Here is a 14162-nt window from a genome sequence, read left to right on the forward strand (position 1 = left end):
TGGCCCTTTCCTACATTCCAGATTGCCTTAAGTGCTCTAAATAAAATGCACTAGGACAATGGCTTAGAGAATACCTTAGATATGGTGGTCAAGGGAAGCCTTTTGAGGAGATGATAATTATTCTGAGACCTGTGTGAAAAACCGAGCTAGTTATGCAAAGATGTGAGAATGAGTGAAGAGTGGGAAATAGATGATAAATGAGAGGGGATAACTACATAAGCTAAGGCCTTAATACGAGGCTGACCTTAACACGGGAAGGGATACTACTTCCATTTTGGCAAGGGAGAAGGCATCATACGTCTACAGTCATAGAAAAATGAATAAATTTGTTAATGGGAAGGTTTAGGACTAAGTTTCTCTGCATGTGACTGAAAACTGGAAGAATATTGCTTAAATCAGATGAAGTTTATTCCTCTCATGTGTACGAAATCCAGAGAGAGGCTGTTCAGCATTGGTTTGGAAGTTGCTAAAAACCAGGCTCCTTCCAGCTTAGTACTCTGCTGTCCCTAATGTATGGGCCTCCTTCTCCTGGCCTCAGATGGCTGCTGGAGTTCCAGCTGACACAGCCTCATTTACATAGCCTCATTTCCGGGAGCTAACAATTTCTGCCACAATCTTGTAATCTAATCCAGCTAAGGAGGAAAGGGATGATAAAATGAAAGTGATACGTAGTAAATGAATGACAGGGCAATGGATTGGAGGTTCTTACAGCATTGAAGAATTGTTGGAAGAACATACTATGTGAGCTGGCAGACTAGGGCATGGGAGTCAGAGACTGCTGTGGTTGAAACAAATTTAAGAGAGGATGGTCTTAAATCATCTCTTAAACAAAGTTCAGGCATCGGGCATTCCTGCCACCACCCTCCCAGCCATTCCAAAGCACTTTCCCCCAAAAAACTGTTATTATAGCACTTACCATACAGTCTGGAGAATGCCTATCTGCAGACTGTGAGTTTCTACAGCACTGAGATTTGCATCTCCAGCACATAGTAGCATTAAAATTAAAATCTTTGGGAAAATGAAATAGCACACCAGTGATGAAAGACATTTTTTAGTTTTACTATGCTTGTGCTAATTCTTACAATATAGCACAATGACATAATCATCAGCTTTATAGCAGCACTGTGCTAAAGGGGGCACTCTGTCCAATTTTGATGGCACATGGGCCAATGACTAACTCCATGAACTCTGTTTGCTACAACTAATCTCATGAGTTGGTGGCCAGGGAATGATGGCTCTCCTGCATGTCCAGAAGTTAGCATCTCCTAGTAGGTCAGCAAGAAGGGCAGGAGAAATTTGGGATGCCACCTTTGAAATATTACTGGAGCATGGAATACCATATAACAAAATTCAGGTAATCTTTGCCATTGTAGCAAGTAGTATATGTTCATGGAAAAGGCACTATGACTCAATAATATGCAGCTAATTGAATCTCATCATAGAACCAATGTTATTAGAAGATATTATCCTAAGGCCTATTTTTGATGCCCATTTTTTAAAGAAACAACCCCAAATACCACACTTAATCATCTGTTCCATTAGCTATAACTTATGTACACTGTAAAGTATAAACCTCTTTAAAGTATATACGTAAACCAACTGAATGGGAACCAATTACAGTAAAACAATATTACATATGATAGAGTATCACAATGTATTTTCTGTAATTCTAATGTAGCTTCGTAAATGCCACATTGGTGTGACCCCAGAGAGAAAAGGGTCACCTTAATCAGATGCATTGCACTGAGTTTTGTTGGGCAAGTTTAGAGGGACAGATCTGAGGATAATTCTGGGGATAGTTAGAGTCATTTGTGGACAAAATGAGGAATCTATTTTGCTTTTCTTCAATTGTAAATTTCTTTGTGGCAAACACAGGAAAACAGCTCGAGTTTCTGTAATTTTTTTCAGTGGTGAGGAAAAGCCAGGACTTTGAGGCCAGAGAGACCTGAATTTGAATCCCAGTACTCCTATTCCTTAGCTTTAAATTACTATCATCCATAGACCTGTTTCCTCATCTTTAAAATGAGGATTCCAATAATTCCTTCCCTCAAAATGTTGTTTAGGGTGTGATATGGTCTCCCTGCTTCTGTCCTTGCCTTGTAACATCATCATGTTCTCACCCCGACACCCAGAATGACCCTTTAAAATTGCAAATCAGACCATGTTGGCCCTCTGGTCCTCCAACGGCTTCCCATCTCACTCCAGGAAATACCCACAGTCCTCACGGTGGTCCATAAGATCTGGTCCCCTGCCACTGTTCCTACTTCTCTCCCCCTTGCCCATCCCTCTTCAGCTTCCCTGCTGTTCTCACGCCTAATCCAGGTCTTTGCCTCTTCTGTCTCTTCTGCCTGGAATGCTCTTCCTCCACATAGCCAATGGCTGGCCCCCTCATGTCTCAAATTTCTGTTTAAGGATCCTCTTACCAGTGAGACCATCCCAACACCCCTTCCCGCCCCAGCTTTTCTCTCACCAACCAACGACTACATATTTACTTTTCAAGTCCTTTTTTGGTTGTTTTCGTAATGCCTACCCCACACCACCTAGAATGTAAGCTGCATGAGGGCAGAGGAGTTTGGCTGATGCTAAAATCAGGTGTCCTCAAACTACGGCCCGCGGGCCACATGCGGGTGTTTTTGCCGTTTTTGTTTTTTTTTTACTTTAAAGTAAGATATGTGCAGTGTGCATAGGAATTTGTTCATAGTTTTTTTTTAAACTATAGTCCGGCCCTCCAACCGTCTGAGGGACAGTGAACTGGCCCCCTGTTTAAAAAGTTTGAGGACCCCTGCCTAAAATAGTGCCTGGCACATAGTAGGTACCTAATAGAGGTTAACCAGTATCCATCAACAAATAATAAGAATAATTATCACTTATATAGCACTTACCATGTGTGGGGCACTGTGATAAGCATTTACATATGTTAATTTGTTTATCCTTACACAACCCTATGGGGTAGATATATATGTACTATTATTACGCTTATTTTATGGGCAAGACACTGAGGCACAGAGAGGCTAGGTGACTTGCCAAGGTATAGGACGTGAATCCATACTTTTAACCATTATGTTGTCATTTATTGCGATCCTATTCCGGGCTGGACACTGTTCAGGCACTGAGTATAGCAGTGAACAACACACAGTCTCTCTGCTTTAGATTAATAGAGACTTAAGAAATAAAATAATGAAACGCAAGGAAAATCTTAGAAGATCTGGGTTTGCATAAAAGAGCAGTAGAAGCCATTTGGGAGATAAGTGAGGAAATCTGAATATGACCTAGGTATTTCTTATATATTTTAGATGTGATAATGGTATTGTGGGTAAGCAGGAATATGCTTATTTTTAAGATGCATGTTTAAGCATTAGGGGTGAAATGTCATTAGGTCTATATTTTACAACACTTCAATAAAAAATAGGTTAACAATTGTTAAATCTAGGTGAAGGAGAAATGGTTATTAATACACTATTCTTGGTTTGTTGGAATATTTTCATAATAAAAAGATTTTTTTAAAGCCATAAAAAATGGGGGAGGGATATGGAGCTTCCAGTCTAATGAGAAGACAGAGCTCACAGTGGCCGGCTCATTGCACACCTTCCTTTCTCCCCACTCCATTCTGTAAAATCCAACTCCCTGCTCATCAGCAAAATTATCCACCCTGATGCTGAGGGACATGAACTCACAGGGAAAATCTCTGAACTCACAGGGAAAATCTCTGAAGCAACCCTCACTGGCCCTGACTTTTGCCTTCTTTGATCTCTCACCATGTGGATCATGTCAGAAATCCTCAAAACTTTCGTTTTGATCAGATTTTGAGAATCACTTTCTCAATTAGATCCCAATTCACAAAATTAAAGATTCTTCCCCTCTAAGACACAGGTGTTGCACATGGCTGCATCATATTCAATCACACATTTTTTGTGTGTTTCATTGATAAAGCACCCATTTTATGGAATTAATATAGAGAATAACTCAAGCAGTGAGATGGCTTTATTTCCCTGCTCCACATACATACCAAGTATATCGTGCTTCTAAGCTGGTCCTCTGATCTAAACCGTTTAGAAATTTCTATTTTCAAATTGCCTTCAGACTTAACTTGCCAGACACAACAAGGAAATCCAATACTTTCTGGCCTATAAGCCTTTCTCCTTCCCTCCCTCTTTCTTCCTTATCTTTTGTTTTTATTTCAAACCCTTTCCTTGACTGTTAGGAGTACATGTGCCCAAGGTGCCCATAGAGGGTTTAGGCTGGTGTTGATAGGGAGCTAAATTATACTGTAACGAAAAGCCATCCGAATATGGCTTTTTCAAATGTAAAATAAAATTAATAAACAATTCTTAATGATAATGCTTTATCACAATTGAGCAATTCCTAATTGTTTTTCCTTTTAGTGTTTTGGTGTAAAATGGAATTCCAAAAACAACTATCAACTTTGGAGAACCAGAGCTTAAAGAAGCAACTGGGGTTTACCTAGTTTGAAAGGTTGGCTGTGGGCAATTAAAGGTAGTAATATCCCAGTTGGATTTCACAACTGCTTAATACTTCAAGCTTTTGAGTTGGTGCAGTCAGCCTGCTGGAGCAGCTGGCAAAACAGCACTGTCTGTCATTGACTTTACAATGCAAAATTAGGACTATCCTTCGTGTCAGCGGTTATGCATTTTTAAGCAGATGTCACGGATATTAGAAATAAAACAACACTAGGGATCCAGGCGCTGGAGGTAAAAATCGGGATGGGAAACCGGTCCCTGCCCCTTTCTAAATGAAGCTCACCCATGCTCACAGCATTTCAAAGAATCCGGGGTTATACACAGCACATTAGATTCCTTATCTTTACAATCATTTGTCAGGATTCAGAACTCTTTCAGGAAAGTAAATTTCTGGCCATGGTATTTTTTCCCCCTGGAATAATCAAGCGATTATACATTCAACAACAGTCCTAATTTCAGATATTTGATTTCATTGTCTTTGTAAACCAGAGATCTCAAATCTTCCACTTGTGGACCAACTGTGGTCCTCCTGAGATTCTTGGCAAAAAAAATACAAATTTAACTGAAGCAGATACTTAATAGTAAAGAAGTTTAAGCTCCATTTATCACAGCATTCTCTCTTCTTTTCATCAAAGCCTTTATTATTACCTGGTATTTTCTTGTCAATGAGCTATCTCCCCTCCCCCAACTAGAGTAAGGTCTATGAAAGTAGGGATCTAATCCAAGCTGTTCATCCCCGTGTGGCTCTAACAGTCCTTGGCACAGTGTACATACACCACAGGGAGTGGCTGGACAAACCCAGTACAATGACAAAGGTGGGAGCAGGCTGCTTTGGGAGTGTAGCCTGGACTAATATGTTATGGCGATGAGTACATCCTTAGAACCTACTGGGGTGGTTTCATTTATTTATTCAACAAACATTTATTGAGAGTTCCCTAGAATTATAGAGCAATGAACAAACTGACATGGATCCTGCCCTCCTTATAATCTAGTGGAAAGACAGACCTTTTAAAAATCCATACAACTTAATATCTAATTACAAATTGTGGTAAGTGTGATGAAAGAAAAATACAGGTTAATATAAACAATTATAAAAAGGATACCATGTGTTGACTGTGCAACTCTGTGTATATACTAAAAACGACTGAATCAAACACTTTTTAAAAGGGTGAATTTTATGGTATATAAATTATCTATCTATATATATAAAAGCCTAAGCAACCGGCTGACCAGCCGACCGGCCGGTAGGCCTGACACACAATGACCACCAGGGGGCAGATGCTCAATGCACAGGCATGGAAACATGGAACAGACTGATGAATCTCAGAAGGAAGTGGGGAGGGCAGGAAGAGATTAACCAAAGATCTTAAATGCATACTAGAGGCCTGGTGCATGGATTTGTGCACTGGTGGGGTCCCTTAGCCTGGCCTGCGTGGATCGGGCTGAAACCAGCTCTCTGACATCCCCCGAGGGGTCCCGGATTGCAAGAGGGTGCAATTTCTTTAACATTCTGTACCTTGGTTTCTTCATAAATAAAATGAAGGTAATAATAACTCCTCCTAGGATCATTCTGAAGGTTAAACAAGTTAGTATTCCCAAAGCACTGACAACAGTACCTGGTACTGAAGAGAAGGGAGCTATTATTAGCTTGGTGAGTTAGGAAAGAAACAAGAGAAAATTTAAAAGACCACCCAAGGAGGCAAAGTCAGACACCTCTTGAGCTTTATTCTTGCCACCTGGAAACTTTCTTTCTAGGACTCTGTTTAAAAATTTGAAGGCATTCTGTTCTGATTTATTTTGCTTTCTGAAGAAAGAACTTGTCAGAGAAACTGACCATGCCATGAATATATCTGAAAAAACAATGACATGTTTTTTCATTTAGACACAAATCAAATTTCCTAACTTTACTCTTAACTTTTTTTCTAACCGCTTTATTGAGATACTAGAGGCCTGGTGCACAAAATTCGTGCATGGGGGGGGGGTCCCCTCAGCCCAGCCTGCACCCTCTCCAATCCAGGACCCCTCGGACATCCCTCTCACAATCCTGGACCACTGGCTCCTAATCGCTCACCTGCCTGCCTGCCTGGTCACCCCTAACTGCCCCCCACTGCTGGGCAGGTTGCCCCCAACTGCACCCTCCCTGCTGGCCTGGTCACCCCTAACTGCCCCCTCCTGTCAGCTTGGTTGCCCCCAACTGCACCCCCCTGCTGGCCTGGTCGCCCCCAACTGCCCCCCCGGCTAACCTGGTCACCCCTCACGGCCCCCCTGCCAACCTGGTTGCCCCACGCAGCCTGCTTGTTCAGTCGTTTGGTCATCCCTCACTAACCCCCCTGCCGGCCTGGTCTTAGCAGCCATCTTGTGAGGGCATGAGGGTTAATTTGCATATTACCTCTTTAGTATATAAGATAAATCATATACTTTAAATTCTCCTTTTTAAAGAGTACAACTCGATGGTGTTTAGTACATTCATAGTTGTGCAACTGTCACCACTATCTAATTCCAGAACATTTTTATCATCCTCAAAGAAACTTGGTACTCATTAGAGTCACTCCCCCAGCCTCCTCCTCCCAGCCTCTAGCAAACCACTAATTTACTCTGTTTCTATAGATTTCTCTATTCCTACCTTTGTTCTTGGAAAGACATGTGGAAATACACTGTACTGTCTTTGGGGTGGCCAAAGTTTACCCTCGGATTCCAAAGGGAAAATAAATAATTTCTGATCAATTACAGTTGGAAGCAACCTAAGGAAAAATAATAATTTCAAATCAAATTTGCTATCTTAAAAGCTTCACAAATAATAGTTTAAAAACAATGAATCATAGTTTTGAGAACAGAATATCAATTAGATTTTACGGAAAATATTCTATGGGTAATTATAATAAATTAGACCAATTTTTAGCATTTTTATAGGTATAAAACTGCAGTTGTTTATTAAGCATATGAACTTCCAAGTCTGATAAAGACCATTATAGCATGAATAGAAATCTCTATGTCTAGCTGAGTTTAATGGTGCACAAGTGACATAATTACTGAACTATAAAACATTTCTTGGTAAAGAAAAACACAATATGCTGTACTTTGTTTAATAAAATCAAATCACAGGGTAGCCAATGTTAAATATATCCAAAATGCTGGTCCCTCAAAGCAGTTCATACTTACATTCTTTAAACCTCTACCATTTTATGTAATTACAAAGACTTAAGAATCAAAGATAATTACAGATGCTCCTTATTAAGCAGTGGGCAGTTCCATGAAAGACCAATGTAAAACAAAATAAAGTTGTAAGAATGAGTATAGGTATGTCTTAACATTTTTAATTTAAAAGCAGTTCTTTAAAATGGTCAACATAATTGAGATCAATAAATCTCAATCTCTTGATTCTACTGTGATATCCACTTGTGCCAAATTATCATTAGAAAGAAATTTATGAGCTTTTGGTTTCACCCCAACATGTAGAGAGCTTGGATGTTATCACTCCCAACGTTACAAGAAGAAGAAAAGGTGAACAAATCAAAAAACAGCTCCTCTTGGATCCATCAGAGAATTTAGATCATAGGGAGAACTGCTGCTGCCCCGCACACTAGAGAGAGGTGGAGAAAGACCAAGAGTGGAAGCCTGCTGCTGAAGCTCGTGCTGGCAAGAGCACTTAAACTCCAATTGACAGATCACTGGAGTCTCTATGAATTAGCTTGAAAGTTAAAAACTCCAAGGGGCCAAGTCTTAGGGAGGGCCCTACTTTCATGAGTTTTACCTCCAGGAGCCCCACCATGGTCTCATGGTAAACAACAGAGAAAAATCCCCTCCTGCTACCAGCAGAGAGAAGGGAAAATAAACCATTTCAAAACACTCCCAGAGAATTCTATTCTTCGTTCTGTTCTCTGTAATAAAGGCAAGCTCTTGAGGAAAATTATTTTACCAAAGCCTTATCTGACCTGAAGAAGGGCAGTTAGCTAACTTCAACCTCCTCTGGTTCTCCTGTCTCAAATAAGGGGTAAAATGCTGAGAAAAACTTGTGAAGGTAACAATCCAGGGACATAGACCTACTAACAGAATGAGACCTACTCACAGGATTATCAAATGCTTCCCTCCAACACACACTGTATCTATAGAGGACTATGCAAAGCTCTACTTAGGAAGGAGTCACTAGGGAAACCCAAAGACAAAACGGACAGTGGAGGACATGGAAGCCTCCTGCAGTTACAGCAGACAGTAAACACAGCATAACTGACCAGATGAAGGCCTATTTACCTCTATTCCTATTACCTAATACAGCAACAAAACATGACAAGGCATGCTGAAAGGCAAGACAAAATGTTTGGCTCTTTCTGGTGTGGCTCGACTGGCTGGAGTGTCATCTCGTACACTAGAAGGCGATGGGTTTGATTCCTGGTCAGGACACATGTCTGGGTTGCAGGTTCATTTCCCCATTGGGGTGGATGTGGAAGTGACTGATTTCTCTCTCTCTCTCTCTCTCTCTCTCTCTCTCTCTCTCTCTCTCTCTCCTCTCTCTCTCTCTCTCTCTCTCTCTCTCTCTCTCTCTCTCTCTCTCTTTCTTCTTTCTCCCTTTCTCTTCTTATCTCCCTCTCGTTCCCTCTCTCCTTTTCTCCCTTTCCTCCCTCTCTCTGATTAAAAAAGTCTGAAGAGACAAAACAAGCATCAGGCCCTAGCCGGTTTGGCTCAGTGGATAGAGCGTCGGCCTGTGAACTGAAAGGTCCCAGGTTCGATTCCAGTCAAGGGCACATGCCTGGGTTGTGGGCTTGATCCCAATGGGGGATTTGCAGGAGGCAGCCGATCCATGATTCTCTCTCATCATGGATGTTTCTATCTCTCTCTACCTCTTCCTTCCTCTCTGAAATCAATAAAAATATATATATTTTAAAAAGCATCAGATTCAAATATAACATAGATTTTGGAATTTAAAATAACTAAGCTTAATATGCTAAGAGCTCTACTAGGAAAACTGGACAACTTGCAAGAACAGATGGGTAATGTAAGCAGAGAGATAAAAAATCTAAGAAAGAACCAAAAGGAAATGCTAGAAATAAAAAGCACTCTAAGAAATAAAGATTGCCTTTGATAGGATTATCAATAAACTGGATACAACCAAAGAATGAATCAGTGAGCTTGAAGAAATGTCAATATAAATTCCAAAACTGACATCCAAGGAGAAAAAGGACTGAACAAACAGGACAGAATATCCAGGAACTGTGGGAAAATTAAATCTAACTTACCTATAGAAGAACAAGGATGAGAATTATATTGAACTTCTATTAATAAACCATGCCAGCAAGAAGAGACTGGAAGTATGGGAAGAAAAACCCCACTAACCTGGAATTCTGTCTCTAGTGAAATTATCTTTCAAAAATAAAAGGGAAATAACGTTCCCAGATGAACAAAAACTGAAACCTGTCTTGCAAGAAATGTTAAAAGAAATTCTTCAGAGAAAAGGAAAATGATACGGGTCACTTATGGGATATATGAAGCAAAAAGAAAACCCAGGGACCTCACCACCATGTTCTTCCTTGTGTCCCCTAACTGGTGTACCTCCGCTCCATCCTTCAAAGTCTTCTTAACTTTGTTACACATATAACTAGAGGCCCAATGCACAAAGATTTGTGCAAGAATGGGGCTTCCTTCCCCTGCTGCCAGCACCGCCTTCCCTCCGGCCTGGAGCCGCCTTTCTGCCTTTGCTCCAGCCCAGAACCGCCTTTCCACCTTCCCATGCTGCCCAGAGGCCCGGAGCTGCTGGGGCAGTGCTGAATGCCTGCGTCCCGCCCCGCCCCCGGCCACTTGGCACCTGCATATGCAAATTAACCCACCATCTTTGTTGGGTTAATTTGCATACTGCTGATTGGCTGGTGGGTGTCTCAAAGGTATGGTCAATTTGCATCTTTCTCTTTTATTAGTGTAGATGTCCAGGGTTTTTAGCTGTATTTAGAAGAAGGAATATACCATCTTCCTAGAAATGAAACTTGCTTTATATATATCTTACCTAATAATAGACAAACATGTAAACTGACCATACCTCCACTATGCCCACAGCCAATCAGAGTGAGTATGCAAATTAACCCAACAAAGATGGCGGATTAATTTGCATATGCAGGCGCGGAGCAGCAGGGAGGGGCGCGACGTCTGCTATGAGGGGGGCGGCGGGTGGTGGAGGGAGCTACAGGAGTGGTGCTCTGGACAAAAGTGAGGTCTTGCTGGCTCCCGGGCGGCTGGGAGTGAAGCCAGGGGAAGGAAGGCCTATTCTTGCACGAATATCGTGCAACGGGCCTCTAGTATCTTATATAAAAGGCCCATGGCTGTCACGCTGTAACACCGTCACAACCAAGCGAGCAGTGGCTCTCACAGCGGGTGGGGCGGGGCGCAAGCTACGAGCAGCGATGGGTGGGCGGCCAGCTGAGGCAAGTGGAAGTGATCTACTCGTGCATGATTTCATGCGCGCTGGGCCTCTAGTACACACACACACACACACACACACACACACGTGTGTGTGTGTGTGTGTGTGTGTGTACATGTATATATGTATACATACACATATATATATATATGACAGTATTACATATGTCTCCCATTTCCCCCCTTTACGCCCGTCTGCCCAGACCCTTCCCACTCTTAGTATATTTCCTATGAAGCCTTTTCCTTCCATGGATTATGTATTTATAAGTGAATTTGCACTGAGATATAACGTTATATCCTGCTTTCCCTTCGCTCTGTGAGAGTTTTTCCAGGTCATAAAAACTTATTGGACAATATTCATTTTAGTAGATATATAATACACATATAAACATATTTTAGATTTAATAATTATTTTACTGTTAACATTTAAGGTATTTTCAAATTTATTGGTATTAGATATAACACTGTAATAAATTTATACAGAGTTTCCTGTATCACTCCTTATTTATTAGGATAAATTCCTAAAGGTATAACTACTAAATTAAAAATAATAATTTTAAAAATCTCACATATTTTGAAAAAAAATTGCCTTTAAGAACTTTATGCCTCCACCAATAATAGAAAAGTATGGCCATCCTGCTGCCCCCTCATGAGCACTAAGTATTAGGGTAGTTTAAGTGATCTGTTTTGCTAAGTTGTAAAGAAAAAGTAGTAGTGATATATTAATTCGCATTTTCCTGGTTTAATATTTTTCACATATATTCTGGCTGTTTGCATTTCTCTGTTGATGTCCTTTTGTCTATGTCAAGTATTTTTTGTTGTCAAGAACTCTTTGTATTTAAGACTATTATTAGTTTTTGTATCATATCTGCTGCAAATGTTTTTTCAGTTGTTATTTTTAATTTTATGATGCTTTTTAAAATTTTATTTTTTGTTTTAAAAAAATCACCCACTGAAAAACCGAAAGAACAGTGAGCCACCAAATTGTTTTCACGTAGATTACCACGTGCTAATACTTGTTACCCATTCTTCATCTCTCTCTATGACTAGAATGTAGTCATATTTGCTCTCAGCAGGATTTGTGGACTGCTTTGTAATAACCCAGAAGAGATGGGCTCCAAGGTGTGTGAATAACTGAGCAAAAATGTATCTTCTAACCTACTCCCACCATTTAACAGAAACCTCTTCTTTCCCTCTCATAGTTTCTCACTATTATTTATCTGCTTTGTTCTTGCCCCCCCCATCCCCCTCCCCTCAAACACTAGCACAACAGAATGTAAAATGAAGATGTCTGTGCAGTTCTGATAGTGTTGGTACAGATGGTAGTCACCCTCCTGGTGTCAATAAGCAAAGCGTGGTCGTTAAGAACAGTGTGAGCAGACATCACAAGCCATAAAATCTGTGAAAGCTGGTAATGATAAGAGGAAGAACCACACTTTAACACAGAAGAATCATTGACAGAGTGCAGATAACAGTGTAACCTATTTGGAAAACAACGTGAAAGCATTTTGAGCTCTTTGGAGAAAATATGCCACTTTTGATAATGTTCTTATCATTGTTTTCTGAATGACTGCTAGGAAAATCTTGCATTTGCTGGCATCCATTATTATCACTTTGTGTACCTACTGGTTTTTGTTTCTACTAGACAAAACCACCAGATTTTCCCTGGAGCAAGACTTTCTAAAAAGGAAAACCGTCTTTTGTGAAAATTAGGTTTCCTGTTGTTCAGGCAGTTCTGGTGTAGGAGAAGATAGTAATTGTAGACATTTGACAGAACTTGAATCTGAGACTCACCATTGACCACCTGTGTGACCTGGGGCTCGTGGGAGCCTCAGTTCTCACATCTTTGAAAGGAGAGGGTAAATATCTACATCATAGGCTTTTAAAAAGTCCTTTGCAAAACTGTCAAATCTCATAAAAATATTGATGGTGATGAAATTCATGATGATGATGATAATGAGGGTGATAATTATTTTATGTCTGTTGTAAGTCGTTGTTAAAAATATACCCAGGGATAGTAGTCATTTGGAATGAACTCTCCAGATTCCCTGGGCTTCCAAAGACAGAATGAAGCCCCAAGTATCTGAAGCACGTTGATTCTCATTGATTCATAGGAACTGTGTGTTCTGCTTTCAAAGGAGCAACAGAGATCTACCATCTTTATTATATGCCCTTCCTCTCAAGAGGAGCTGCTGCCCTGAACTTTGGCCTCTGATATTCCCAGTTTGAGCAGATATTGACGGTCCTACCAGCCTGACTGCCAAGTCCCACTCCTGGCTCAATCCCAATACAAGAGGCTTACCCCAACCCTTCATAGCATCAGGGTAGCAGAACTTCCAGGACCAGGCTCTTCATCAGACAGAGGCAAGCCATCTCTGTGGCCAAAAGAATATTGATTCCAGGGATTCCATGCACACAGTGTCTACATTAGGAATAAGGAGTGTGTTTGTTGAAATGCAGACTCCAGGGCCCCATCTGGGAGCCAGTGAAAGAGGACTGCAAACCACAGTTTAAGAACCACATGAGTGTGGTTCACTCATGCAGTACATTCATGGGTCATATTATTTCATTTTAACTAAACTAAGCCTAAAAAAAGACCAATGTTTTTAAAAGATTCTTACAAACAAAAAACAACACTGTATTTTTTAGTGATAACGATAACAAGCATCAGTGAAAAACAAGAAAATGGCAAAACTGACACTTTTATTCCTTACATGAGCTTTTCCACAGCTACATTTAAAAGTAAAAATGATAATCCCATTGAACTTATAAAAAGTCAGTCCCCCCAAACCTTAAAAAATTTTTTTGAAAGAGTAACTGAAATATGGACTTACATCTAACCAGCATCAATGCTGAATCTCACTGAAGTGTAGAGCAAATTTTGGGATATTAGCTACAGTCAGGATAAAGTCATCATGACTACCAAGATTAAACAACCAGGACTTTATAATTAGTAACCTTTTTTAGCAAGAGAAAGAAATATTGTTCTAATAATAAAGCAAAACAACTATTTTATCTTTATCGTTAAAATTTTGATGTAGATATATTTTATAATGTATTCATTCTATATGATAAGTATGCCATTTATAAATAAATCAACATACACATATTATGTGCGCATGCCCAAGCTCTCTGACTGATGGCCACGTGGAATAAAAGGCCAGATCTGGCATCTGTCACAGCTTAAAAGTTGCATGAAGCTAAGTCTCTCCTCTGATTTCATGATCTATGTTGAGACTAAGCAACCTGTTCCTTAGTAAGTCATGCCACTGGTAATTAAAA

The 14162-nt window shown here is 40.3% G+C and overlaps 1 protein-coding gene across 2 annotated transcripts in view; it reads right to left on the reverse strand.

Annotated features, from left to right (window-relative positions):
- Positions 1-14162, reverse strand: part of IQCH (IQ motif containing H) — a 219378-nt gene that overhangs the window by 181601 nt on the left and 23615 nt on the right. For both annotated transcript variants that reach the window (XM_054716102.1, XM_028141857.2), the window contains exon 4: positions 7102-7219. In XM_054716102.1, coding sequence (XP_054572077.1) covers positions 7102-7219 — 118 coding nt within the window. The remainder of the gene's footprint in view (positions 1-7101; positions 7220-14162) is intronic.

This window comes from Eptesicus fuscus, chromosome 5 (assembly GCF_027574615.1).
Source record: "Eptesicus fuscus isolate TK198812 chromosome 5, DD_ASM_mEF_20220401, whole genome shotgun sequence".
NCBI classification, from domain to species: domain Eukaryota; kingdom Metazoa; phylum Chordata; class Mammalia; order Chiroptera; family Vespertilionidae; genus Eptesicus; species Eptesicus fuscus.